The sequence below is a fragment of the Neoarius graeffei genome, chromosome 20 (genome assembly GCF_027579695.1).
Source record: "Neoarius graeffei isolate fNeoGra1 chromosome 20, fNeoGra1.pri, whole genome shotgun sequence".
Lineage (NCBI taxonomy): Eukaryota > Metazoa > Chordata > Actinopteri > Siluriformes > Ariidae > Neoarius > Neoarius graeffei.
Genome location: NC_083588.1, coordinates 40,064,134 through 40,090,803, shown reverse-complemented (window position 1 = coordinate 40,090,803; position 26,670 = coordinate 40,064,134). Strand labels below are relative to the sequence as shown.

At 42.7% G+C, this 26,670-nt stretch overlaps 1 protein-coding gene across 4 annotated transcripts in view; it reads left to right on the top strand.

The window, feature by feature from the left end:
- The first annotated feature begins 5,358 nt into the window (after nt 1-5,358).
- The window catches only part of sdk2a (sidekick cell adhesion molecule 2a), a 351,347-nt gene continuing 330,035 nt past the window's right edge, over nt 5,359-26,670 (top strand). For 3 of the 4 annotated variants that reach the window (XM_060901704.1, XM_060901703.1, XM_060901702.1), the window contains exon 1: nt 5,359-5,916. In XM_060901704.1, coding sequence (XP_060757687.1) covers nt 5,835-5,916 — 82 coding nt within the window. In that variant the 5' untranslated portion in view covers nt 5,359-5,834. The remainder of the gene's footprint in view (nt 5,917-26,670) is intronic. The other variant, XM_060901705.1, reaches the window with a different exon arrangement.

The window sequence follows — 26,670 nt, the reverse complement described above, 5'->3', positions numbered from 1 at the left end:
ATAAAAAGACTATCTGGGGATCTCTAAGAACTGCACTGGGAAACACTGCCCTATAGCTAACTTAAAACTGTAAGGAATTTTCCTGAATAAAATATACTTGGAGCAAAATTAGGCTACATTTTAGGACTCAGGTGATATGTACTCTTTAGGACATTTGTACTCTCTTAGAAAGCAGGGGTTGCACATGCATTGTTTGGATGGTTTTTAGCTTTCTTAATGGGTTTTACTTGAAAACGTCTCTTATTGGAAACTCTTGGTTATATGGTACATGGAACATTTAAGCCCTCCATCCTCCAGAAGAACAAACCAAAAAAACCTAAAGTTTAGTGGCTTTTATGGAACCTTTTTTTTTTGGTGAGTGTGTAAAGACTCAGCTCCAGAAGGTTATAGGTGTTATGTTTCAACTGAAAATACATCATAATTTCTCAGTCTAAAAGACCTCCACCATCACATCAGTTATTTTTCTTGATAGCCATTATTGTTCCATTATTCTTTTGATTTAGACTTTCAGAAAAAAAGGTCAGATCTAGAACACTTACAATCTTTAAGGAACCCAAACTAGAACTTTATCGGTACAACATACCTTTTGAAGAACTATTGATAGATTATGAGCTAGATGCAAAATTAATGCTAACATCCATCCATTATCTATACCACTTATCCATCAAAGTTGCTGTGAAAGCAATCCCAGCTGACTTCGAGCAAGAGGTGAGGTACACCCTGGTAAGGTCGCCAATCTATCACAAGGCTAATATAGAGATGAACAACCATTCACAGACCTGAGAGTAACCAGTTGATCTAACTTGTATGTCTTTGGATGGCACAGGGAGAACATGCAAGCTCAAAACAGCTGACCATGAGGTTCAAAACCAGAACGTTCTTGCTGTGAGGAGAGAGTGCTAACCACTGCACCACAGTGCTGCCCTGATGCTAACATAAACTAACAGTGGTAAACAGTTCTTAGCTTGGTAGTTTGTTAATAAATCTATTTGCTTTTGTTTATGTATTAAACCAGTTTAACACAAAACAAGTAAGGTAAAGCGATAGTGCCTCAAAATTCATTTTTCCATAGCTGTATATATAGTGAATTAGCATATAAGTCGAATTGAAAACAGAATAGCAATAAAATAAAGAGCAACAAAAGAAGAATGAGGAAAGAAAATAGAGAGGTATGGATAATGATGCAGTAACATGTTCAGTAGTGTTTTAATACTTGAGACCGGTTTTGGTCTTGGTCTCAAGACCGGGTTCAAGACCACTTTTTGAAGGTCTCAGAATCGACCCTATTTTTACTTGTCTTGTCTCGGTCTCAGACATAGAGGACTCGGGATTTTATTTCAAGAACAATCAAGAACACAACTGTGGGGATTTCACTAAATTGCCTATGCATTGTCTGATTTATTTGTTCACATCATTATTGTGATTGGATGTAAAAATTCTTGCTTCAACTGCAACCAATAATGTGATTCATTGTTAATTCACAATTTCTGTTACTGTTAACAGTTGTCACCCCTCCCCCACACCCACTGGCCTGGTCCTGGTCTTGACTTGGTATCACCCTGCTTTGGTCTTGGTCTTGACTTGGTCTCAATCCCTCAAAGTCTTGGTCTTGTTTCGGCCTCGATACACTCTGGTCTTGGTCATGACTTGATCTCAGTTTAGGTGGCCTTGACTACAACACTAATGTCCAGATGTCTAGATACTGTATATGGTAAAGGACATGTGACATGTCAATCCTGAGATCAACAGCGGCACGGTGGAGTAAGTGGTTAGCACTGTCGCCTCACAGCAACAAGGTTCTGGGTTTGAGCCCAGTGGCCAACAGGGGCCTTTCTGTGTAGAGTTTGCATGTTTTCTCCATGTTTGCGTGGGTTTCCTCTGGGTGCTCCGGTTTCCCCCGCAGTCCAAAGACATGCAGTTAGGTTAACATGGGACAGCCTTGGGCTGAAGTGCCCAAGAGTGGCAGCACGCATGTACACAGCGGCTTTGCTCTCCTATGATGAACTAAATTTCGTTGTACATTTGTGCAGTGACAGTAAAGGCATTGTATCTATTTCTCTATCTAGACCTCTTATGCTGACTTCTTCTGCTCCTCGGACCTGCCTGATCCATCCTGATGCCCTATGTCTGGTTGGAGTCTCATCACATCGCTCCTATGGAGGATGGCCCCACATGGACATTTAAAAGTTGCACTTGCAAGATGGCTCTGGACACTTACAGTAATGCTTTTATGGCTGAGGACTACAGTTGACTTGCTAACTTTAGGACTGCAGTTATCATGAACAGTTTTGCACTCAAGTTTCCATCAATGAAGAGTTTATAACTTCAACAAAACAGACTTCATGTTAAAACTGTTAAAATGTTATAATCACAGTATCTGTTATCACCCAAATGAGGATGGGTTCCCTTTTGAGTCTGGTTCCTCTCGAGGTTTCTTCCTCATGTCGTCTGAGGGAGTTTTTCTTTGCCACCATCACCACAGGCTCACTCATTGTGGATAGACTAGGGATAGATTAGGGACAAAATGAGCTCATGTTTAAAGTCACTAAAATTCTGTAAAGCTGCTTTGCGACAATGTCTATTGTTAAAAGCGCTATAAAATAAACTTGACTTGACTTAAAGGAGGCAAGAAAGGTGGCAACATCCTAATTATATACTAAAGAGAAAAGTGTGTTTGTAGAATGGTGGCATGGTGGTGTAGTGGTTAGCACTGTCGCCTCACAGCAAGAAGGTCCTGGGTTTGAGCCCAGCGGCCAGCGAGGGCCTTTCTGTGCGGAGTTTGCATGTTCTCCCCGTGTCTGCATGGGTTTCCTCCAGTTTCCCCAACAGTCCAAAGACATGCAGGTTAGGTTAATCGGTGGCTCTAAATTGACCATAGGTGTGAGTCTCTGTGTAAGCCTGGTGCCTATAGTCAGCTGGGATAGGCTCCAGCTTGCCTGCGACCCTGTAGAACAGGATAAGCGGTTAGAAGAAACCTTTATTCGTCACATGCACACTTCACCTCTGCATTTAACCCATCTGAAGCAGTGAACACATGCACACACAGAACAGCGGGCAGCCCAGAGTGCCTGGGGAGCAGTCCGGGATTCGGTACATTGCTCAAGAGCACCTCAGCCCAAGGCCACCCCACGTCAACCTAACTGCATGTCTTTGGATTGTGGGGGAAACCGGAGCAAACCCACGCAGACACAGGGAGAACATGCAAACTCCACACAGAAAGGCCCTCGCCGGCCACTGGATTCGAACCCCGAACCTTCTTGCTGTGAGGCGACCGTGCTAACCACTACACCACCGTGGATGGATAGCCTACAAACGTGCATGCTGCACCTTTAGCGCTACACTAGGGCAGTGTTTCTCAGTGCAGTCAGCACTCCTCAGGGATCCCAGACAGTCAATATATTTAATCTGCTCGAGCTGGAAAACGGGCGGCACGGTGGTGTAGCGGTTAGCGCTGTCGCCTCACAGCAAGAAGGTCCGGGTTCGAGCCCCGTGGCCGGCGAGGGCCTTTCTGTGCGGAGTTTGCATGTTCTCCCCGTATCCGCGTGGGTTTCCTCCGGGTGCTCCGGTTTCCCCCACAGTCCAAAGACATGCAGGTTAGATTAACGGGTGACTCTAAATTGACCGTAGGTGTGAATGGTTGTCTGTGTCAGCCCTGTGATGACCTGGCGACTTGTCCAGGGTGTACCCCGCCTTTCGCCTGTAGTCAGCTGGGATAGGCTCCAGCTTGCCTGCGACCCTGTAGAACAGGATAAAGCGGCTAGAGATAATGAGATGAGATGAGATGAGCTGGAAGAAGGTCCTGGGTTCGAGCCCCGGGGCCGGCGAGTGCCTTTCTGTGTGGAGTTTGCATGTTCTCCCCGTGTCCGCATGGGTTTCCTCCGGGTGCTCCGGTTTCCCCCACAGTCCAAAGACATGCAGGTTAGGTTAACTGGCGACTCTAAATTGACCGTAGGTGTGAATGTGAGTGTGAATGGTTGTCTGTGTCTATGTGTCAGCCCTGTGATGACCTGGCGACTTGTCCAGGGTGTACCCCGCCTTTCACCCGTAGTCAGCTGGGATAGGCTCCAGCTTGCCTGCGACCCTGTAGAACAGGATAAAGCGGCTAGAGATAATGAGATGAGATGAGATGAGATGAGATGAGATGAGCTGGAAGAAGGTCCTGGGTTCGAGCCCCGGGGCCGGCGAGGGCCTTTCTGTGTGGAGTTTGCATGTTCTCCCCGTGTCCGCGTGGGTTTCCTCCAGGTGCTCCGGTTTCCCCCACAGTCCAAAGACATGCAGGTTAGGTTAACTGGCGACTCTAAATTGACCGTAGGTGTGAATGTGAGTGTGAATGGTTGTGTGTCTATGTGTCAGCCCTGTGATGACCTGGCGACTTGTCCAGGGTGTACCCCGCCTTTCGCCCGTAGTCAGCTGGGATAGGCTCCAGCTTGCCTGCGACCCTGTAGAACAGGATAAAGCGGCTAGAGATAATGAGATGAGATGAGCTGAGCTGGAAGAAGGTCCTGGGTTCGAGCCCCGGGGCCGGCGAGGGCCTTTCTGTGTGGAGTTTGCATGTTCTCCCCGTGTCCGCGTGGGTTTCCTCCGGGTGCTCCGGTTTCCCCCACAGTCCAAAGACATGCAGGTTAGGTTAACTGGCGACTCTAAATTGACCGTAGGTGTGAATGTGAGTGTGAATGGTTGTGTGTCTATGTGTCAGCCCTGTGATGACCTGGCGACTTGTCCAGGGTGTACCCCGCCTTTCGCCCGTAGTCAGCTGGGATAGGCTCCAGCTTGCCTGCGACCCTGTAGAACAGGATAAAGCGGCTAGAGATAATGAGATGAGATGAGCTGAGCTGGAAGAAGGTCCTGGGTTCGAGCCCCGGGGCCGGCGAGGGCCTTTCTGTGTGGAGTTTGCATGTTCTCCCCGTGTCCGCGTGGGTTTCCTCCGGGTGCTCCGGTTTCCCCCACAGTCCAAAGACATGCAGGTTAGGTTAACTGGCGACTCTAAATTGACCGTAAGTGTGAATGTGAGTGTGAATGGTTGTGTGTCTATGTGTCAGCCCTGTGATGACCTGGCGACTTGTCCAGGGTGTACCCCGCCTTTCGCCCGTAGTCAGCTGGGATAGGCTCCAGCTTGCCTGCGACCCTGTAGAAGGATAAAGCGGCTAGAGATAATGAGATGAGATGAGATGAGATGAGCTGGAAAACGCACCTCTGTGCGAAAGCAAAGCGTGCAAGTCCTCAAGGTGAGGGTCACGCACTTCGGCCACGCGCCGCATGGTGGCGATCCAATTCCAGCGCCGGATGCATCACTCATGGCTGAGCTGAGCTGAGCTCAGGGCGCACGGCGAGCGCTGCTGGTGTGTGTGTGTGGGGGGGGAATACGGATGCCAAAGCGAACTGGATCGCCCTTGTTTTCCTTCAGTCGTAGCCGCGGCTCGCTGATTCTACACCGCCATCTCTGCTCGCGCGCTGGAATGGAATCTCGCGCGCGACACAACTTGACCGGAAGGCGGCGTTCACTACAGTGAGGTATTCCGCTCGCCGGTTTGTACCGTATAAAGTCGACAGGATGAACTCCTTTCCAGCAACTTTTAAACGGAAGCCGGGATGCTAAAGAGCAGATGCGCTCCTGTGCGCTCCGTTTAATTCTCTTAAACTCGCCTTATTCGCGTTTACAGCCGCAGCTCATCCGGACAGACTGAGCGCGCGTGACGCACCGGATCTCTCAGAGCATCAAAGCGCGCGCGCGCGCGGAGGGGAAAAGTGTCACTGACTTCCGAGCAACACGTACTCCTTCAGTTCAGCCTCTCTCTCTCCCTCTCTCTCTCTCTCTCTCTCTCTCTCTGAGGAAAATGTCCGGCTGTTTGTTCACCCTGAGGTGCGGCGCCGGCTGGATGCTGCTGTTTTCCGTTTTTCGCCTCATACACGCTCAAGGTAAGGACTCGGGGTTTGGTCACTGTGGAAACGACTTCGAGTTTGGACACTTTTTTTTTTGCTCCATCCTTGTTAAGAATTACCTCAGTGGACTGGGATTCTCTGAGCCACATTAGCATTTCTAGCATAATAATAATAATAATCTAACCAGACTATCAATAAAATAAGGTTTCTCATAGTCTATGACATACAATTTGTTATATAGTCTTCTTGAAGGAGAAATAAATCAGACTTCCTTCTTCACTCCTATATAAAGTGGTTATGTTCAGACAGGGTTAGCTCAATCCAGTATCACTTTTTTTTATTTTAAGTGAATGTGGCTTCATGGGGGAAATACACTTAGACCGGACACTTTATTCCATTCTCCTGCCTTGTAGCTCCACTTTGTAGGAAATTACTGACTGTAGGCCATCTGTTGCTATGTACAATTTATTAGCCCACATCTAGTGGAAAAAGAGCACTACAGGACCACTAGACTACTGACCAGATTTTATTTGGCTGGTGGGCTATTCTCAGCGCAGCAGTGACACGGTAGTGGGTGTTCAGAGAACTATAAAGACAAACTGTTTATGGATAAACCAACTGTAGTCTACGGTATATCTACCAGACAACATGGACCAACAAGGTAGGTTTGTTTATTAAAGTGGCCAGCAAGTGTTCAAATCCCCGAGAGTGCTACCTACTAATCCTGATGCATTCATACCAGTGCTCTACACACACACACACACACACACACATGTATGGTGTCTATATTGCAAAAGATGGGCTACCATCAATATTTATATACAGTAAGGTAATGTAAATGGTTACTTGATAAAACAGCTAATATGCGTGACCACTGTGACCACTGAATGAAGCTACAGGACAGTACGGTATGTACATATTTACCCCAGACTCAGGATTGCCTCATCTACTGCTTCAATTCTAATTACAGTTTAAAGCAGAGGTAATTATCCAAGATTTTGTCCCAACTGTAACTTAAAATAATAATAATAATAATAATAATAAAAATCATAGATATTCAAGAAACCTAAATTATAGCTCACTGTGAATACAAATAGCTCGATTGGGCTAGAAAGCACTCATTCTGGCAGTGCTGTCCAAGCTTCCTGGAGCTTTCTGAATCATAGCTGTAACACGCTCAAATGGCACATTTACACCGTACTGCTTGTTGAATCACTGCAAAGCCGCTTCTCATTCTTCAAGTCCTAGTGTGAGACAGCTGTCACTCATGTGCCAGTAAAGCACCAGGTTGACCTCTGAAGATTAAGCTGCTGTCATGCTTTTTGGATCAGAAATTGCAGCGATGGCCATTTTTAAGCAAACCGTACGTAAATGACTTTACATTTTGATCTTGGGGAGATTTGACCTTTGGGCGTTTTGCTTTGTCAATAAGGTCCCTTAGCTGCGATAAAAATCATCCAGCTGTCCTGAGGCAGATGGTTGATATACAGTCCAGTGATTCATTTTGCTCGATGAGCCTCAAAGTACAGGTCTCGGTGATTCATTAACTGCAAAGTGGCTCAGATCTGGTATTGTGCATTTGATAATAGCAATACTCTAAGAAATGCTTTGCTGAAAGCAGCATAATCCTTTAGTTTCCTCTGTCTTTGAACAAGTTGCACTATTATCCAAAGACTGCCAGCCTTAAAGGAGAATTATTCAGACATACATTATTATGCATTGCACAGTGGCATGCCACATATTTGCTTCCTGATCTGGTTGCATGGGCTAGAAAATCATTTCTCAGAGATGGTTTAGAATTTATCAGTTTTTTTTTCCATTATTGATTTAAATCTTTATTCTGTCTTCAATGTCCCTGAATGGCTTTGAGGGAGCATGAGTGGGAGCTTAAAAAGACACCACTCTCCAGTCAGTCAATGACCAGCGAGTGAAAATGTTCTCACAACCACTTTGCGCTGTTAAGTAATTATGGGAACTCACTTGGGGCTCCTGAGAGGTGTGAGACTGCACAGGTAACTTAGCGCTCCTCTCAGGAGGGGTTCTCACCAAGAGCCGTGCCAGAATTCGTGGTATGATCCCTCACAGAAGGTGGTATCAGAGCAACCTCCTTTTTCTGTTTCATTCTCTCTCTCTCTCTCTCTCTCTCTCTCCCTCTCTCCTCTCACAAAGCTGGAGTATTTATTCTGGGCCTGCTCGCTAATGAGCATCCATGCCACTGCCTCACTGTGGTAAATAGAATGGGCTCAGTCATCCTCGCAGAACGTCTGGAGCTCAGAGGGTTGCATAAATTAGAGGAGTGTGAAAGCTGAACAGGTCCCTGGAGAAGCAGAAGTGTCTTCTGTTTCTGTCTGTTTTTTTTCCCTGTACCGAGAGACAAATGCACCTCTCCCGCTGCGTGAACGGTTTGCCGTTCTTTAATTCAAATAGATAAACCTGACAGAGTCCGCAAAGGAATCTGCTCCAACAGTATGACACACATGCCAGCTTATTTTATATTCACTTACATGTGGAGATATATAGATATAAAGAAAATAAACCTCTGATATCACAATTTTTACCTTGTGAAAGAAAAATCACAAAGAGGTCAAGTGATGGTGAAAATCTCACAGTAAATTTTCACAGCTTAGTCTACTATGCTTGTGTGAGTATGAGTGTGCAGAACTATATAATGTGTTTTGAAGAAATCCTGGTTGCAGCATTGACATACTGCCAGTTCAAGATTGAAATTTCCAGCAACAGCTTTCTGACATTTCACAATCTTTAAATCTTGTGATTATATTTGATAATCCAGCATTGCACAAACACGGAATTCATTTGAAACACTCAAATCCTTGCATGATTACAAACATTCTGTTCTGCTGTTCACTGAATATCCTCTAAAAATGCAAGCATACGCAAATTTAAAAAAGCCCATGCGTATATTTCAAGATGTCAACACACGTTTGTTTGTGCATAGAAAGTCAGAATAACACAAGTGTAGGATTTATTTTACACCTGTCTGCCTGTGCCCAACACGCTCTGGTTTTGATGTCCTGTAAGTGTTGTAATGAGCAGGGAGGGATATGGTACCCCCATTGCCATGCCATAATTATGCATGCACACACACGGTCTTTGTGGCATATTTATCAGTGTGCTGTGTGACACTTATTTAATTACACGTCTCTGAGGCTGGGTTTCCGAATGGGAACAGATGCCTAGTGACTTTTCAAAAAAAACCCCATCTGTTTCCAACTGCTCCAAAGTCCTGGGTGAATCCGGATGAAGCCTGACTCCTGCTGTCCTCCGCCAGCGTCTGAGCAGTAGCTGTGTAGGCACCAGCCGGTGCCTTGCAAAAGCATGTCTACCGCCACAGTCTTGCACCGTCGTTCATTCGTCCAGTTAGGGTGCAGTAGCTGGTCAGGAGAATAGTGAAATTGCCAGCAAGTCTTGCACCGCATATACTGCTGTGTAGATGGAATGTCAAATACTCTTCTTTGTTTTGGCTCCAGGTTAATTTGCCAGAGGATCAATAGCAGTCTGATAGAGAGAGAATGTCCCCTCTGCATGTGCCCAGATCACGCTTTAGGAGGCCTTTTAACCGACTCACTCAAGCGGCAAAACTGTGTTTGTGGTTCAGAATGGGAGTGCAATCAGATTAGTTTGGACTTTAGGCCTTGGCACACAAGGCCCTACATGGTAATTGCCATGAGCTTCAGGGGTATGACTGTCAGTGTGGATGTGGGGCTGAATGTGCCATGTCTACCACCGAGGCCATGACACTATGCCATGTAATGTCACCCCCAAGGAGATCTGACTCTCTGCCCACGCAGCCTCTGTGCTGTCATGCTGTGAAAAAACTCGTTCCATTATTTTACTGTTTACAGTGGCTGTCAGCTCAAATTTTCCTACTTGCTGTGTGGATTTAGTCAATTCTTTCACAACCTAGTTCATAAAATTCCATCTGAAACAGATAGCACATTAAAGTCTTTTATTGCTTGATGTGATCAAACCCTTTCTAGATATGTGAGTCAAATGATTCATTTGATATAATATGATAAGGTAAGTAAAGAAATAAAGAAAGGAAGCAGAAAGAATAGAAAACAAAGGAAGAGAGCCGGTATGCACTTCTATATTAAATACTTGACGAAGAGGGGGCCCATAATGAAATTCTTGATTTCTCAGAAAATCCAATACTTCAAGGCTCATTTCAATCAAAGTTGTGAAGTGAATTTTCTTCCTGTGTTGGGTTGTTTACTGACAAGGGAAGCAGAAAACCCCCTAGGGTGTAATATGCTTAATAAATGTTCTATATGTGAACTTGCTTTGGGGGAAGTTAAGGCAAATTACAATATAACCAGCAGGGTATAATTTGTACATTGTTGCCAAAATGTAAATAGAGTTTAAAAGTGGTGGGTTGGTGAATCGGATGCAATGAAGCGCAATATTAAGAAGAGAAAGACCGTGAGATTGTTGGGTGGGTCCTGACATGGTTAGGGGCTGGTGCTCAGCCAACGTCAAACAGCCTGTTTCTTAGGAACAGACCTTGTTCACTGAGTTCCACCTTGGCATGGTTCAACTGTACTGAAGAAGGAAATAAGGAAATATGGTGGAATTGTCATTTGCTCAGTGCATGCAGGCTTGTTTCACCCCCTGGGCTCTTCAGTGTAAACATTTAAAGAACAGAGCGCATCAGCTCAGAGAAAACTGCAATGAGAAACAAAGCCTGCTACATCTACCTCTCTCATTCAGTCTCCCTCTCTTGGGATGCTGTGAGCTTATTCTTGTCTTGTGAATAAAGCAACAAAAAAAGACATGCAAAAGAGACATAGTGATACAGCCACTGACAGAAAGATTGAAAAAGAAGGGGGACAAAGTGAGGGAGACGTAGTTTGTTGTTGCTTTTTTTGCCCTTTAGTTCACATGTATGAAAAAAACACTCATTTATGTACAAAAGAATATAAAAGAATGCACTCAGCTCAGCTCAGCTCATATGTTTGTGTTCCTCTAAGTGCAGCGAGGGGGATTTCATCCAGATAAAGCCAATTAAAATGGATAAATTTATCCACCATACAACCTGGCTCTTAATGGAAAACACAGTAGTAGGACATGGTGCAGTTCTGTGTCGCTAACTATGGCATGGATTTGGTCATGACACTTTTTATTCTGAAAAAATTGCTTTCATTTTTACTCGTTCCTTTCAAGCAAGTCTGTGCAGAGACATGTTTTGGACAGAATGATCTTCAGTATAAAATGGGCATCCTGAGCTCACTACCTGGCCTCACTCCAACCAAATTAGTGACGCACTATCATAAATCGGTTAAACTTGGTTTCAGGATGTAATTTCGTAATTCAATCATAAACAAATAAATTCTAATTATTCTTCTTGTTTTTTAATATTTGGATTAACTAGTTTTCTGGTAAAATTATGTAGTGCTTTCGAAACTGTCATGTCAGGACTTCTGGACTACACTTCCCATCAGCCACTGCAGCCCATCACATGATCCTGCACCTTGTTAAGCACCGGGTTTCATTTGTGTCATTGGTAAACTTCTGTTGTGTTACACCACATTGTACTGAGTATCTTGTCCATTTTGTTTATGTTCATGGTTTTTGTTTTTCATCTCCAGTGTTTTGGCTTGTGCTTTACTTAAATAAAGAATTCTGCATTTGCAGCCGCTTCCGCTCTGCATTCGTGACATTTTTTTTTAATCCATTATGTAAAACTAGCAGGTTACCTGGTGTTGCCCGGGTTCTGGGGTGGGGGTGGGGTGAAGCTTGGACGTAATTTTTTTTAGTATGTGATATGAGTGATTCCACGCTTATGGGTACTGAAATGGGGACATGAACTTATTCACCTAAAACCATTTCTTTTTTTACCATCAGGTCACAAAACATGTAATCTTTAATGAATGATATGTTAAAAGATAACTTTAATTTTCTGAGATGTAATAAAAACATATTTATATTCCAAAGTCAAGCCTATGAGTTCCAAAATGATGTCTGTTACATTACTTCTGTTACGATTGTCCATCTCGCGTCTGTTACAAATTAATTACAATCTAGCTATATACCATGTTAATCTTATTGAAAGAATGTGTATGTTTATTCTACTACACATGTTTATTAATTATATTTGCTAAAACATCACCTTCCTATGTTTCAAAAAGTAATTCTACATTGTTAAAATTGAGAATATATATGTCCACAACACTTCTGTTACGTTCTGACTTTGGCATATAAATATGTTTTTATTACATCTCAGAAAATTAAAGTTATCTTTTAACATATCATTCATTAAAGATTACGTTTTGTGACCTGATGGTAAAAAAAAGAAATGGTTTTAGGTGAATTTTAAAAAATAAGTTCATGTCCCCATTTCAGTACCCATAAGTGTGGAATCACTCATATACAATATATTAAAAACAAACAATTCTAGTTTTATATTCTTTATTAGAGCAACACAAATATAAGCTATATACATTTCTTCTGGGAAAATATTTTCACTTTGTAGATTTTTAAATTTCAGGTTCTGATAAAGTATGCTGTGTTTTTATATATTAGAAAAAGGGTTTTAACAGTAATACAATAGTCAGTGGGACGGGTGGAGAGAAGATATCCGCCAAGAAATGAAAGATACTTTGTTGCTACATATTTCTTACTTCATCCAAACATCCACCACCCAGGGGCACACCGACAACCCCCTGGGGCCCAAATATGAAATTTCTTAGTTCTGCTAAATTGTGGCTATCTCCTGTACCTACATGCCAAGTTTAGTGCAGATCTGTCAAGAGTTTGTGTTAATAAAAGTAATGTGAAAGGCATTGAGGGAGGGGGTGGGTGGATGTTGTGCCCCCCAGGGACCTCCCTGGGGCCCGTACATGAATTTTGTTTATATCTGCAAAATTCCGGGTCATCCTTGGACCTACTTGCCAAATTTGGTGAAAATCCGTTGAGAAATGGTGACGTTAGGTTAAGACAAACAAACAAACTTTGCCCCTTATTATGTTGATAATGTATTTCCATTCCAACTATCAGAATGAAGATCACTCAGAGTTTAAAGGTGTAATGACACACTCATGTTGTGATTGGATTTGATCCATGATACTGGCTTCACAATTTGATTCTGTTTATCAAAAACTGAATCAAGCAAAATTATAACTGAATTTTTATTTCTGAATAATAAACAGTGCAAAAGATTGTGCATTTTTGTCTGTATAAAACTACAAAAAGTACATTTAGGTGACACTAAGATGCTGTTGAGGGCGGCACGGTGGTGTAGTGGTTAGCGCTGTCGCCTCACAGCAAGAAGGTTCGGGTTCGAGCCCCGTGGCCGGCGAGGGCCTTTCTGTGCGGAGTTTGCATGTTCTCCCCGTGTCCGCGTGGGTTTCCTCCGGGTGCTTCGGTTTCCCCCACAGTCCAAAGACATGCAGGTTAGGTTCAGGGATGTGATTTGGGGCTGGTGAAATTATCTGAAAATTTTAGCCGGGGGTCTGGGGGCCGCAGGCCCCCAGCTGGTCCAGGGCAGCGCCCTGGTGGGGGGACAAGGGGGGCGAAGCTCCTGGGTTCTGGGGTTTTCTGACTTAAAAATTGTACTAAAATGGCAAGCAAACACACAAGAAAAAACTTGTCATGATTAACAAATTCAAGCCAATTTAATGGTCAACATGCAACTCTGAGCCCCTATAGTAAATTCAATGATTCTTAACTGACAAAAAGCCAAAACATGAAACCTAAAAATCTCATCTCATCTCATTATCTCTAGCCGCTTTATCCTGTTCTACAGGGTCGCAGGCAAGCTGGAGCCTATCCCAGCTGACTACGGGCGAAAGGCAGGGTACACCCTGGACAAGTCGCCAGGTCATCACAGGGCTGACACATAGACACAGACAACCATTCACACTCACATTCACACCTACGGTCAATTTAGAGTCACCAGTTAACCTAACCTGCATGTCTTTGGACTGTGGGGGAAACCGGAGCACCCGGAGGAAACCCACGCGGACACGGGGAGAACATGCAAACTCCGCACAGAAAGGCCCTCGCCGGCCCCGGGGCTCGAACCCAGGACCTTCTTGCTGTGAGGTGACAGCGCTAACCACTACACCACCGTGCCGCCCCAAAACCTAAAAATGTCATTCTAAATTAAATCATCTGCATTAGGCCAAAAAAAAAAAATGTGTTTCCGGTTACCCGACTGACCCTAATCCGTACCGCCCGACCCTGAACTTTTTTTCGTTTTTTTCCCAGTCGCGACTTTTACATATAACCCAACCGCGTGAACCGGAAGTTTTTGTCACTCACTGGGAAAATCAGGGCTTTCCACAAGCGCCGGCTGCCAGCCATACAGCCGACTACACAATTAAGTCCAGCCGGCTACTTTAATGACTTATTTTTGTAGCCCACAGGCTCTAAATATTAATTTTCGATTTTAATAAAATTAAATGTTTATCTAACGGACTGACAATAATGTCAAACTGAACCGCACTCATTTAAGTTGTGATTCGTGCTGTTTGTACCGATAATAACCACAAATTCCCCGCCGACTTCGTTGATCAGGGGAGAGTAACTCATCCGCGGCCCCGACATGTGGTGTGCGCGCGCGCACTCGGCGGAGGCAGTAGTGTGTCGGGGCCGGCGGAGGGAACAGAAGCAGAGATAACGCTTATTTTGTCTTTCACCTAGAGACATGATTCAAACTTTAAAACGGAGAAATTCCGGCTTTATAATGGGTGTCTATGGCGTTACACACCAGTGGAGCTCAGGAGTTTAGAGTGGAGGCAGCTTGAAAAAAAAAGCTCTAACTTTTTCATTTAAACTGTTTTCTCAGCCACAATTTTCACTCTACACACACAACTTTCTCAAAAGTTGTAGTCACACATTGTGTGAGTCAAGACAAGTGTCTCCCTGAGCAATAGGATTTACAGTTTTTGAATGAGAAGCCTGAATGTAAGGAGAGGACAGCCGCGCTCTCCCATAGACTCACATTATAAACGTGGCAGCGCTTTTACTGCAAAATCAGAAAAGTCACTTGTTTTTAACTCGCTCTAGTGTCCACATTTTTTACACTAGGGACAAAAAAAATTACATTTATGTGTTCATGGGAGCCTTGTAGCACTCAGTGTGAAAGAATTTTGTGAATAGCTCCTTTCGTTTCCGTGTAAATCAGCGTTGTTCGAGGAGAGGGAACTCTGAGAAAAAGCGCTCTTTGCTTGTTATATTGTGTCTTTTCCCTGCACCGTTACCAAGGCGACGAGCTGCACTCAGGGAGCAGAGAGGGGCGGGGCTGCTCTCTCTCTCTCATGGTGTATTGAGCTGTTATATTTACAGAAAAATTCATGTTAAAAGGTGTCTCATGCTGCATCAGATTCATCAGAAGGTGGTAACTCAGGTGACCTGCAAAGAAATTCATTATATTTTGTGAAATTATTCCTGTCTAAATATAGGTTATGGCAGCCATCTTGAAAAAAAAAAAAAAAAAAAAAATGCCTGCCTACCGACCCTAGTTTTGAAATCTATGTAACCGGAAACACACACTTTTTTTTTTTGGCCTTAGAATAAATAGAAAATTGTATAAGGAAAAACAAAATTTATACTTTCAATTACTGTCGAAGTTGAACATACCTAAATGTGCCTTTTCAAACAAACATGATGCAACATAAGAATTCATCCACAAGTCTTCAGGAACTCTCAAAGAAAAAAAGATGCTAGCATCCATGTCCAGTTCCAGCATATCAGTCACTTTTTTTCTGCAGTTTCTACTCTAGCAATGTCAACTTCATATACATAACTCTATAGTGTTCACTCACCAAAGGATAATCATAACTCCACAGTGTTCATTCACTTAAGGATATTCAGAACCCCAGTGTTCACTCACTTAAGGATATTCAGAACCCCAGTGTTCACTCACTTAAGGATATTCAAAACTACTATGTTCACTCACTTAGGTTTCGTTTCTATCCCGGGCTCCAGCCCGACTTTCCACGCTCGTAGCTCGGGCAGGGGAGGTCCCAGCCTACCCGAACTTGACAGCCAGGGTCCTCTGCCCTCCCCCCAAAGAACCAGCGCGGGCAGGGCGTGCTAGCCCCACGCCTCAGGACGTAATTCGCCCTGAGGCGAGCCGCGGCGCTCCGCTTAGGTTTCGTTTCTATCCCGGGCTCCAGCCCGACTTTGCACGCTCGTAGCTCGGGCAGGGGAGGTCCCAGCATCCCCAAACTTGACAGCCAGAGACCTCTGCCCTCTCCCCAAAGAACAAAATCGCTGAACAAATGTCTCATAGTCTTATGTCCAACGTCTGTAGCAACCTCTTTCTCCAACCATTCCCAGCGGAACTTGTTTTTCACTATTCTGTCGATTTCTTTAACTCGATTTGCATCTTTACGCTCGATCACGGAGGCTGCCATCTTTCAACTCTTTGTTTGAAGCGAGCTTACGTACAGCTATCTAACAAGCGCGTTCATTGGTTGTTACAGAGCGATGGGCCAATCACGTACCTCGTTTCATCTCAATGACGGAATTACTGAAAGTCGGAACGAATAGGATACGAATGAGGATTTTTGAGCGAAAAATCGGAATTTTTTTTTTTCAAATTTTGAGGTGAAAAAAGCGGAATTCCGCGAATTCGCGGAAAAATCACATCCCTGTAGGTTAACTGGTGACTCTAAATTGACCGTAGGTGTGAATGTGAGTGTGAATGGTTGTCTGTGTCTATGTGTCAGCCCTGTGATGACCTGGCGACTTGTCCAGGGTGTACCCCGCCTTTCGCCCGTAGTCAGCTGGGATAGGCTCCAGCTTGCCTGCGACCCTGTAGAACAGGATAAAGCAGCTAGAGATAATGAGATGAGATGAGAAGATGCTGTTGACATAAAATGAATACAAACATTAAAGGTTATGATGAAAGTATGATAGATCATGACCTAACTTTAGCGTGATATAGACATAGTGTAGCACTCCGTTGATTTTATTTTATTTTGGTAGGTTTTTAAATTTTTTTTAAATAAAATTATCATCTAATTAATGTTCAAATGCAGTGGAATACTGACTCTTTGAAGAAACTTGATAACCTTACCATAATGTTCATTTTTGATTATTCTGAGATATATGGTTTGATTCAGAATTTCATAAAAATTATACTTCATCTTAAGTAGAAATATCATTTTGACTTTTTTGCATCAGTGCACAGACAATTAAGAAAGATCACAGATGAATCATTTATTCTTCCCATCCCTTTCACAGAAAACACACATCATTCCCAATATTCTTTTCATGATCATTCACACTGTTCATAACATGGACCTATTTCTAGTCTACTGAAAGACTTTATTCTTTCTGTTATTAAGCAATAAAGCCAGACATGTTGCCCTGCGTAACAAATGAGGTAATGTTAATGATCATTTATTTGTGAGTAGGCTTGTAGCCAATTGGCAGGCCTGGTATGAGTATTATCATGGATAGTCACATTAAAACATGTTAATGGTTTTGTATTAACAATGATTTTGCAAGTAAATAATTCAGAAAAGAACACAACAAATTCTCAGTAATGGTACCTAATGCTGGGATGGTACAGTTTGGAGTTCACTGAAGCAAAATATATCTGTAGGCAGCATGTACTGCTCCAGAAGAGTTGCCCAAGAGTGATGAAGCTGAACGTATGCTAGCTGTAATCCTGTTGCAGAGCTAAGCCAAAGCTTGGACAATGGCACAATAGGGTTGAGACTCTCGTTGCCGGCATCTGCAATTGTGAGCATACTTGTTCAGTATAGTTTAATATAAAATACAATTATCATACATGCTGACCAAGAGGGAACTAGTACATTTTTAAGGGCAAAAGAACAGGAACTCAGGATCCCCTGAAGTCTGCAATGAATCAACTGAATTCCTCTGAACATGCTGTGAGTCCCATTATGTGATTGGATCAGAGCCCACAGTTTCGGGACCACAGGGACATCTTTGCAGAAAACTCCCTTTCTTCTGTCTTGACATTGGGTGGAATGGAAGGGCACTTGTGAATCCCCTGCTTGTTATTTGTGGCTGTGGAAATCTGTCATTGCAGCTTTCTGCATTTGTCTTGTTCCAATTCCTCCCATCTTCCCTCAGTTTTGGCAGGTGGATGAGGCACTGGCCTGGCTTGGAGCCTCTGGCTGCATCTTACAGCCTAATGCTCGCTATTGATTAGCACAAATGCAAGATGCATCCTATTGGTGTGGCCTGAAGCCAGGGAGCATCGGATGGTTGGATGATGCTACTATTTGTTTTCTCATTATGTTCCTTGCTTTCCTGAGATATTCCTCTTTGCCTGTACGGTACCACACCGCCCTGTATTAATGCATCTTGAACCAGATCTTGTAACTCACTTTCAGCTCCTCAAAATAAAACTCCTTCCTTGTACAGCAAGCATGATGAGGCATGGCCTGGAAGAATTTGAAGTATCAAAGGTGGACCAGGTCTCCTTCAGTGGGTCTGCTTGTCTACACAAGGAAATGTGTGCATGCCACTGGCCTCAATAGAAATGTGTGTGAATGCCTTGTCAATCAGGCTGTGTATATGTCAATGATTCACCTCTAATCTCTTCATTCCTGCATTCTTTAATCGAAGACTCCATGCGCCGTGTGACTTCGTATTTGGCATTTCAGGAAATTTGAGGAAAAGGCTCTTGAAGGTCGATGGTGATATTTTGTTCATGCAAATCAAACATCTCCGAAATGTCTGCGAGTCAAGAAATATATTGGGTCCTCATCTGTTCAGGCTGCCATTGATGAGCTCAAACATTGGAGCAGTCGAGTAAAGAGACTTTAGTCATGCATGGACTTTTCCCCCCAAGGCCATGACTGTGAGTGCATTGTAAAATTAACAGCTTCACTAGACTTTTAGATTAGTACCAGTTAATTAGGTCCATTGTTATGACAGTGAGGTATAAATCTCAAAAAAAGTTAATTCCCATGTGACATAGCCTTGTGCCCTGAATGATTTAATAATAGCTTATGGAGCTGTGAAAGAATGGGAGGTTAAATGTGCAAACTGTAGTGTGTGGCAATTTGTACCTCTCAGACCACAGGAGGCTGACAGAAATAAAAGAGATCCTCAATAGGTATGTTTGGCTATTAATTTTCATTTCAATGCACAAAAATACGTAAAATCCAGTAATATGTGACTTTCATGTGTTTAAACAGATGTGAAAATGTGCTCGGAATGCTTAACGACCGCAAATGTTGTCTGAGTGCTACCCAGGTGCGTGCAATTGCCTGACAGGCTTTAACATGATGACGCTGCAAGCGGGACATGAAACGCATTCAGAGTTGGCTTCCACATGAGCTAAATTCACCATGTCTGCCATGTAAATCAATTCTGGTCAGTGAGGGAGGGAGTTCAGAGGAGAACTCTTTTTAATATATACTGCCACAGCTATCTCAGTTTATTGGATTCAGCAGCAAACCTCTGGCACTGTTAATAACTGCTGAGCGACTTTATAATATAAATCTTTTTATTGATTGCATTGCTTCAGAGCTCAAGGTTTGTCACTTACTAGCACTTGGAGAGAAGTAATTGAGTGAATAACCAGAAACCAGTTTCAAAACGTATACACATATACAGTAGGAATGTCAAAAATGCATCGAAGAAGATATAGGTTTTTTGAAGTAACCCAGAAAAGTATGTGCAATCCACAACACTCAAGCATTCAGTCTCAAAATATTTTTGAACTATTTTTAGAAGTGGAAAATCTCTGTTTTTGTTATAATGGTCAGAATTCCCTTATATAGCTAATCAGCAAACAATAAGAAGCACTTATTATAATAAGCTACAATTTTTAAATATTACATTACCATAGCATTAAGAATGATTCAGTGTATCTACACTGTAAACAATTGCTGTAAAACTTACAGTATAGCACCGTATTATTTTACAGTAAGATACTGTGTGACGCTTATACAGTAAATAACTGTAGGTGGCTATGTTTATACAGTACAGTGTACTGCTACCGTAACGCGCAAAGGTTTCTGGGAATTTTTTGGCGCTAAGCACGAAGCGAGCAGACGGATGTTGATGCAACCCACTCACCCACTGCCGTGAATCTGGTAAGGGAGCAGGAAGCAAGCTCTTTTGCAAGTTGCCTCTAAATATAATAAGCTTTACTGGATGTTGAACTCATACTGATTTGTTGTTATGACTGGTATTTTTCAACGTGTGCATAAGTCGGCAACATCTGTATCAATTCTACAAGTATACGGACACAATCTAACGTTGGTTTTTAGGCCTAAATATTAGCCTCAGGGCGGCACGGTGGTGTAGTGGTTAGCGCTGTCGCCTCACAGCAAGAAGGTCCGGGTTCGAGCCCCGTGGCCGACGAGGGCCTTTCTGTGTGGAGTTTGCATGTTGTCCGCGTGGGTTTCCTCCGGGTGCTCCGGTTTCCCCCACAGTCCAAAGACATGCAGGTTAGGTTAACTGGTGACTCTAAATTGACCGTAGGTATGAATGGTTGTCTGTGTCTACACTTAAAAATTTACTGTAAAATTTACAGTAACATCTTGCAGTAGTGTAAAAAGTACAGTAATATACTGTTCCACAATTTACAGTAGGGTTTTTTGTTACTGTAAATTTTGCAGTAAAATACTGGCTACTCTGCTGCCAGTAATTTACTGTAAATTTTACAGTAAATTTTTAACAGCGCATCCATCCATCCATTATCTGTAGCTGCTTATCCTGTCCTACAGGGTCGCAGGCAAGCTGGAGCCTATCCCAGCTGACTATGGGCGAGAGGCGGGGTACACCCTGGACAAGTCGCCAGGTCATCGCAGGGCTGACACACAGAGACAAACAACTATTCATATTCACATTCACACCTACGGTCAATTTAGAGCCACCAATTAGCCTAACCTGCATGTCTTTGGACTGTGGGGGAAACCAGAGCACCCAGAGGAAACCCACGCAGACACGGGGAGAACATGCAAACTCCACACAGAAGGGTGCTCGTCAGCCGCTGGGCTCGAACCCAGAACCTTCTTGCTGTGAGACAACAGTGCTAACCACTACACCACCGTGCCGCCCTAATTCAGTGTAATGAATGATAATTTTTTACATATGGTAATGGTTAAAAAGTCTTTTGTTTCATACACAAATACCCAGAACAAACTGAGCAAGATTTTGACATGAGCAAACCTTTAACTGTCTGACATGTAATTACTCTGGAAGTTATAGCTCACGTTAAGTTTAATTTATTCAGGCCTTTGAATAATTTTCCAACAGTCAGTCAGACACATATTAATATCTGCAAAGTACATGCATTAGCCTGTGATTGTAGAGCACAGAGACGCAAACTGTGCTGTCCTGGGTTTTTTTTTTTTAGCTTAGCTGAATTAATATTTTCAGTGTGATCTCTTTGGTCAGAGCTGTGAGTGTGAACACCAGCATTCAGAATAGTTTGTCAACCAGATGGAGCGTGCTATCCATTCCGTTCTGGTCATCACATTCACCACCGGCGTATCAAGCAGTCTGGCCAAGAAGCCTGTCTTATACACTCTACCCTCTGGTAAGGTCAGACCTCCTCTAAACAGTTTTATTGTTTTTTTCTGAAGCATCTTGTAAGACAATATCTCGGTCTGATGCACTTTGACTTAGACAACCATGGCATACAAAAGGTCACTGGTGTATGAAAGGAAGGGAAGAAGTAGAAAGAGAGGAAAAAAAAGAATTCCAGACATATCAAAGATGTCATGGCTGAGGGGAAAGGACGCTTCCGTCAGCCCGAATCAGTGCAGCATCCTATGATCTGAGCAAGAGCTTGACATCAGGCCCAAAGCTTCAGACCTGGGGGGGTTTCAGGACTGATCGCTCTCTCACACACACATACACACACACATGCGCGGCTCTAATTTAAGAGTCCGACATCAGACGTTATGCCTAAATATACTTTTTAAATGGGTAACTGCTCTTGAGTTACTGATTAGGGTGATATAAATTGTTGTTTTGCTCAAGATTGTTAACAGTTTCAAACAGTGATTTAGGCAGTACTTAAATTAAAAACTGCTTCACATCGTTGGACCAAAACATCAGAGTTTAGAGGCCAGTAGTTTACCTGGAAACTTGCTTGCAAATTTAGAGGACCTTCTAATGTTGGTGATGAACAAAATAAGAAGCTGACAATGCTAAGTACACCTGTCACAAGCAATTAATTTTGTAATCAAATGTTTATCAAATAATTATTCCAACAATTATTTGATTAATCAGATAAAAAATATTTATGCAAAAAGTTGTCCATGAAGGTTTGTGATTTGCTGATACAATAGATGAAGTATAAGAGTAATAGAACAGTAAGTATCATTATGTAGTTTATTTCAGCTTTATTATTGTCTTATTGCATGGTACAAATTGTTTTTATTGATGGTATGATGCACCAAAAAAATCGCTTTCTGTCAAGTCACAACAAGGACCTCAGAGAGACCGTACTTTCCTAAGTATGTTTGCTGTTCCCAAAAGGGCTGATTTTTGGAGTGTGCGAGGATTGTATTTCACATCAATTTGATCTAGGTACCAACGTAACTTAAGCGGGATGGAGCCAAGGGCTTTTAACTTTTACTTTCAGGGAATTTCCATAATCTTGCAATCTCAACTTTTAGCTCAGAGTAGGCCTCTAGCTTCTGAACCTCTTTTATGGCAATATTGCAATCGACTGGGATGGCTACGTCGATAATATGACATTGCTTTCTATTCTGACAACAAGCAACAATGTCAGGCTGACAATGTTCAGTAACTCTGTCTGTTTGGAAGTTATGATCCCAGCATAATCTAGGTCTTCCTTCCTCTTCCATAACCTTGGCTGAAACATGCTCATACCACTGTTTAGCAGCATCATATCCAAGCTTTCTACAAAGCAGCCAATGGAGATTTTGGCACACCTCTTGTACTCATTCTGAGCAAGCATTTTGCAGCCACTGATAATTTGACTAATACTCTCAGTTCCTTCAGCACACAGTCTACATTTGTCCCTGTGTGGTAAATGCGTTTTGCTACAAAATTAGTGTGTAGAGCTTGCTCCTGTGCTGCCATTAGTAAACTTCCTGTGACTCTTTTCATATCTCCGTGCCGTAACCACTCCCAGGACACTTTTTTGTCCTTCATATTCTTAGTATCTCTCTCAAACTGTCCATGTAGATGCATGTTCAGGGTTTTTCTCATCTCTCTTCCTTCTTCTGCTGTTTGTAAGCATCCTTCTCTTCAGCTCAACATCTTTCCAAACCCATTTGTGATGCCGTATACTACAACAACTCCTCCTCACTATTGCTTAATTAGTAAGCTGATGTTTGGCGCTCCCCATCAACACAGTCCTTGACACTTATCAGACCACACCCACCATCAGCTTGTTTCATGTATAGCCTGATCACATTTGACTTTGGGTGCAGGGCACCATACATGGTCATAAGCTTTCTGGTCCTCTTGTCAAGTTCTTCCACCTTAGCTTGCATCCAATTCACAATCGCTCCACTGTATCTGATGACAGCTGCTGCCCAAGTATTAATGGCATGCATCATGTTCCTTGAGATCAGTTTTGACTTGAGTACCAGCTTCAGTCTCTTCAGATAATTACTGGAAACCTTCTCTTTCGTCTCTCCATGCAAAATGTCATCAAGTTGAAGAATTCCAAGGTACTTGTACTCACTGTTTCCTGGCTCAGATTTGGTCTCATGCAGAGGTCTCAAAAGTAGCCGGTCAGCAGCGGCAAATTGCCGACTGTAGTAGGATTTGCCGCAATCTATTTTTCACTGAGTAACAAAAAATATTTTTGTTTACATATCTGTACAGTACTGAGCAGTGTGCGATGTGAAACTAAGTTTTATTCAACTAAATAATGGCTAAATACTAACACATCCGTAGGAAATAGAGGCAGCCATTATGTTGCCACGTGCTGTAATTAAGATGTAATCTGACTGTCTGACAAGGTGTTGACAATGTTTTTGTGTACTGTGATTGAGCTGCGCTACCACATGGCTAGAAATGGTGACTGAGAAGCAGAGCGGCACGTTAGATGCCTGGTTTTCAAAAAGGCCTCGAACCACGGGCAAATCTGTAATTTTAGCCATCACTATGATTACCGAGTGAAATACGTCTGTGTACAGGTCCATGTATAAATGCTGGTCAGCTAAATATTAAATTATAAATATCGATCGATATCCCATTATTGTATACGGCCTGTTTTGCGTCAAACCCGCCCACTCGGCATGCTTGGCGCGACACTGTTTACATTTTGACTTGTGATGGAATGCAATGAATCCTTGTAGGGAGTCACATATCGAGACTTGACATCGGTCATACAGTTAATGTTAACGGTAATCGTTAAAATTATAAATATGTACGTACGAGTTTATACGTATTTGTTTTTGTACAGTTGCTTTTGCAAGAACTGTCACTCGTTGTCAGATGAATATAGATTCATTTATTATAACTTATACGGTATAGTGCAATGCCAAATGAAAATCTCATCTCATTATCTCTAGCCGCTTTATCCTTCTACAGGGTCGCAGGCAAGCTGGAGCCTATCCCAGCTGACTACGGGCGAAAGGCGGGGTACACCCTGGACAAGTCGCCAGGTCATCACAGGGCTGACACATAGACACAGACAACCATTCACACTCACATTCACACCTACGGTCAATTTAGAGTCACCAGTTAACCTAACCTGCATGTCTTTGGACTGTGGGGGAAACCGGAGCACCCGGAGGAAACCCACGCGGACACGGGGAGAACATGCAAACTCCACACAGAAAGGCCCTCGCCGGCCCCGGGGCTCGAACCCAGGACCTTCTTGCTGTGAGGCGACAGCGCTAACCACTACACCACCGTGCCGCCCCCCCAAATGAAAATACTGTGATAAATTAATTCATATATTGTTTCAAAATATCTGAAAAATCTTTTGAACTCTGAACCTCCTTAATATAGAGGGGATATCACATGCTTTTACACACACACACACACACACACACACACACACACACACACCTAATTTGGACCTAATTTGAATTCATCTGACGTGAAAAGACTTGTGCAAAAGGCAACAGAGTGGTTCCTTTGAAAGAAAAGAAGGATAAAGGGGAAGATAGAACATGTGAAATACCTGAATCAGGTTCAAGACCTGATATCACTGACACTGTTATAGAAGCTTTAGGATTAGATCAATACTCAGATTGTTCAGAAATTGAATAATGAATCAAAAAGAAATTTGACTATACAAAACCTGTATATTTCTGATGTTTACAAAATCAAGTTATTGTAACTGTTACTTGATTTTGTAAACATCAAAAATATATAAAGTTTTGTATTGTCAAATTTCTTTTTAATGTATTACTATATGGCAGTTTTATTAAAATTGAGTATGGATTACCATCACTTCAGACTCTATTTTGCTGTTTACAATAAATTGGAAATTCCTCCCCAAATGCCTTGAAACTATGTCACAGATAAACCTAGTTTTCCATTTTTCTCGCCTGTGGTTCACGGTGAAGGGTTTCAGCCTTTTTAAAGGGGAACTGAAGGCAAATTTTTTATTATCAAAATTCTATTTATCTCATTTTATTAAATATAGGAATGCATTTTTGATAGCTATTTTGTCACTGCTATAGCAAGTTCTGAGTGTTTGAAATATGCTCTGTAATATATCAGTCCATATGTCAAAGCAACGGCCGTAAACGAGATTCGTTGAGACCTGTGTGAGACATCATAGGACGGAAGTAAAACGTACAGCGGAAATCAAAGTGACCAACATCTGTCAACGTTGTCAAAAGATGCGTGCGCCCTCTTTCGAATGCTGATGCAATCAAGCCGGAAGTTTTGTTTGTTTGATAGCAATCAGGAAAGTTTGAAAAAAGTAGGCAGTAATCGTCATTTAAACTCGTTTTTGTGCAATATTTCATTTGGAGAAGTTTTCAAAATGGCGGCACTGACACCTGGCTGACACTTCACGTTTCGAAGTCTTGCACAAGTCTCGTGAAGATCGCACGGTTAAGTGATGCCTGCTGTGGACCAAATGAACTCAATTCAACATGGCTAAAAACCGAATAGGCCAATAAGTATAATATTTAATTGCAATTAGTTGCCAATACGAGTCACGATATAAGGTGACCAAAACCGAAAACCTAATTGAATAACACGTTAAGAAATAAAGCAAGTTTAAAAATGACTTCAGTTCTCCTTTAATTATACCATCCTATTCTCTGCCTTGTACCCTTTTATCCCCCTAAACTTTGAGACCACTGCTCATGTGTTGATAGTTCAAGCCCCTACAATGAGACTTTATTCTCTTCTTCGTTGTGAGCACAGCACACTTTGAAACTTCAAACTCTATACCTATGTCTGTGGCACACTCTTGTACAGTCTTCACAAGTGAATCAGTTTGGTTTTCTGATTTGGTAAACGCTGCACTGACCTGATGACTTGTCCAGGGTGTACCCCGCCTCTTTCCCATAGTCAGCTGGGATCGGCTCCAGCTTGCTTGCGACCCTGCACAGGATAAGCGGTTACGGATAATGGATGGATGGATTTGGTAAACAGTTTTATGTCGTTTATGAAAAAGAGGTGGTTTATACTTGGGCCCATTTTGCCAAGCTTGTACCCCATTGTTGTCAGCTTTAGCAACATTGTGATTGGAATTAGTGCAATTATGAACAGCAGTGGAGAAAATGAGTCACCTTGGAATATGTCCCTTCTTATCTGCACATCACCCAGGTACTCTTCTCCTGAATAGAGTTTGGTCTTCCAATCCTTCATGCTACCTCTCAGAACTTCAATAAGGTTTTCAGCAATTCCAAACATCTGTAAAGACTCTACAAT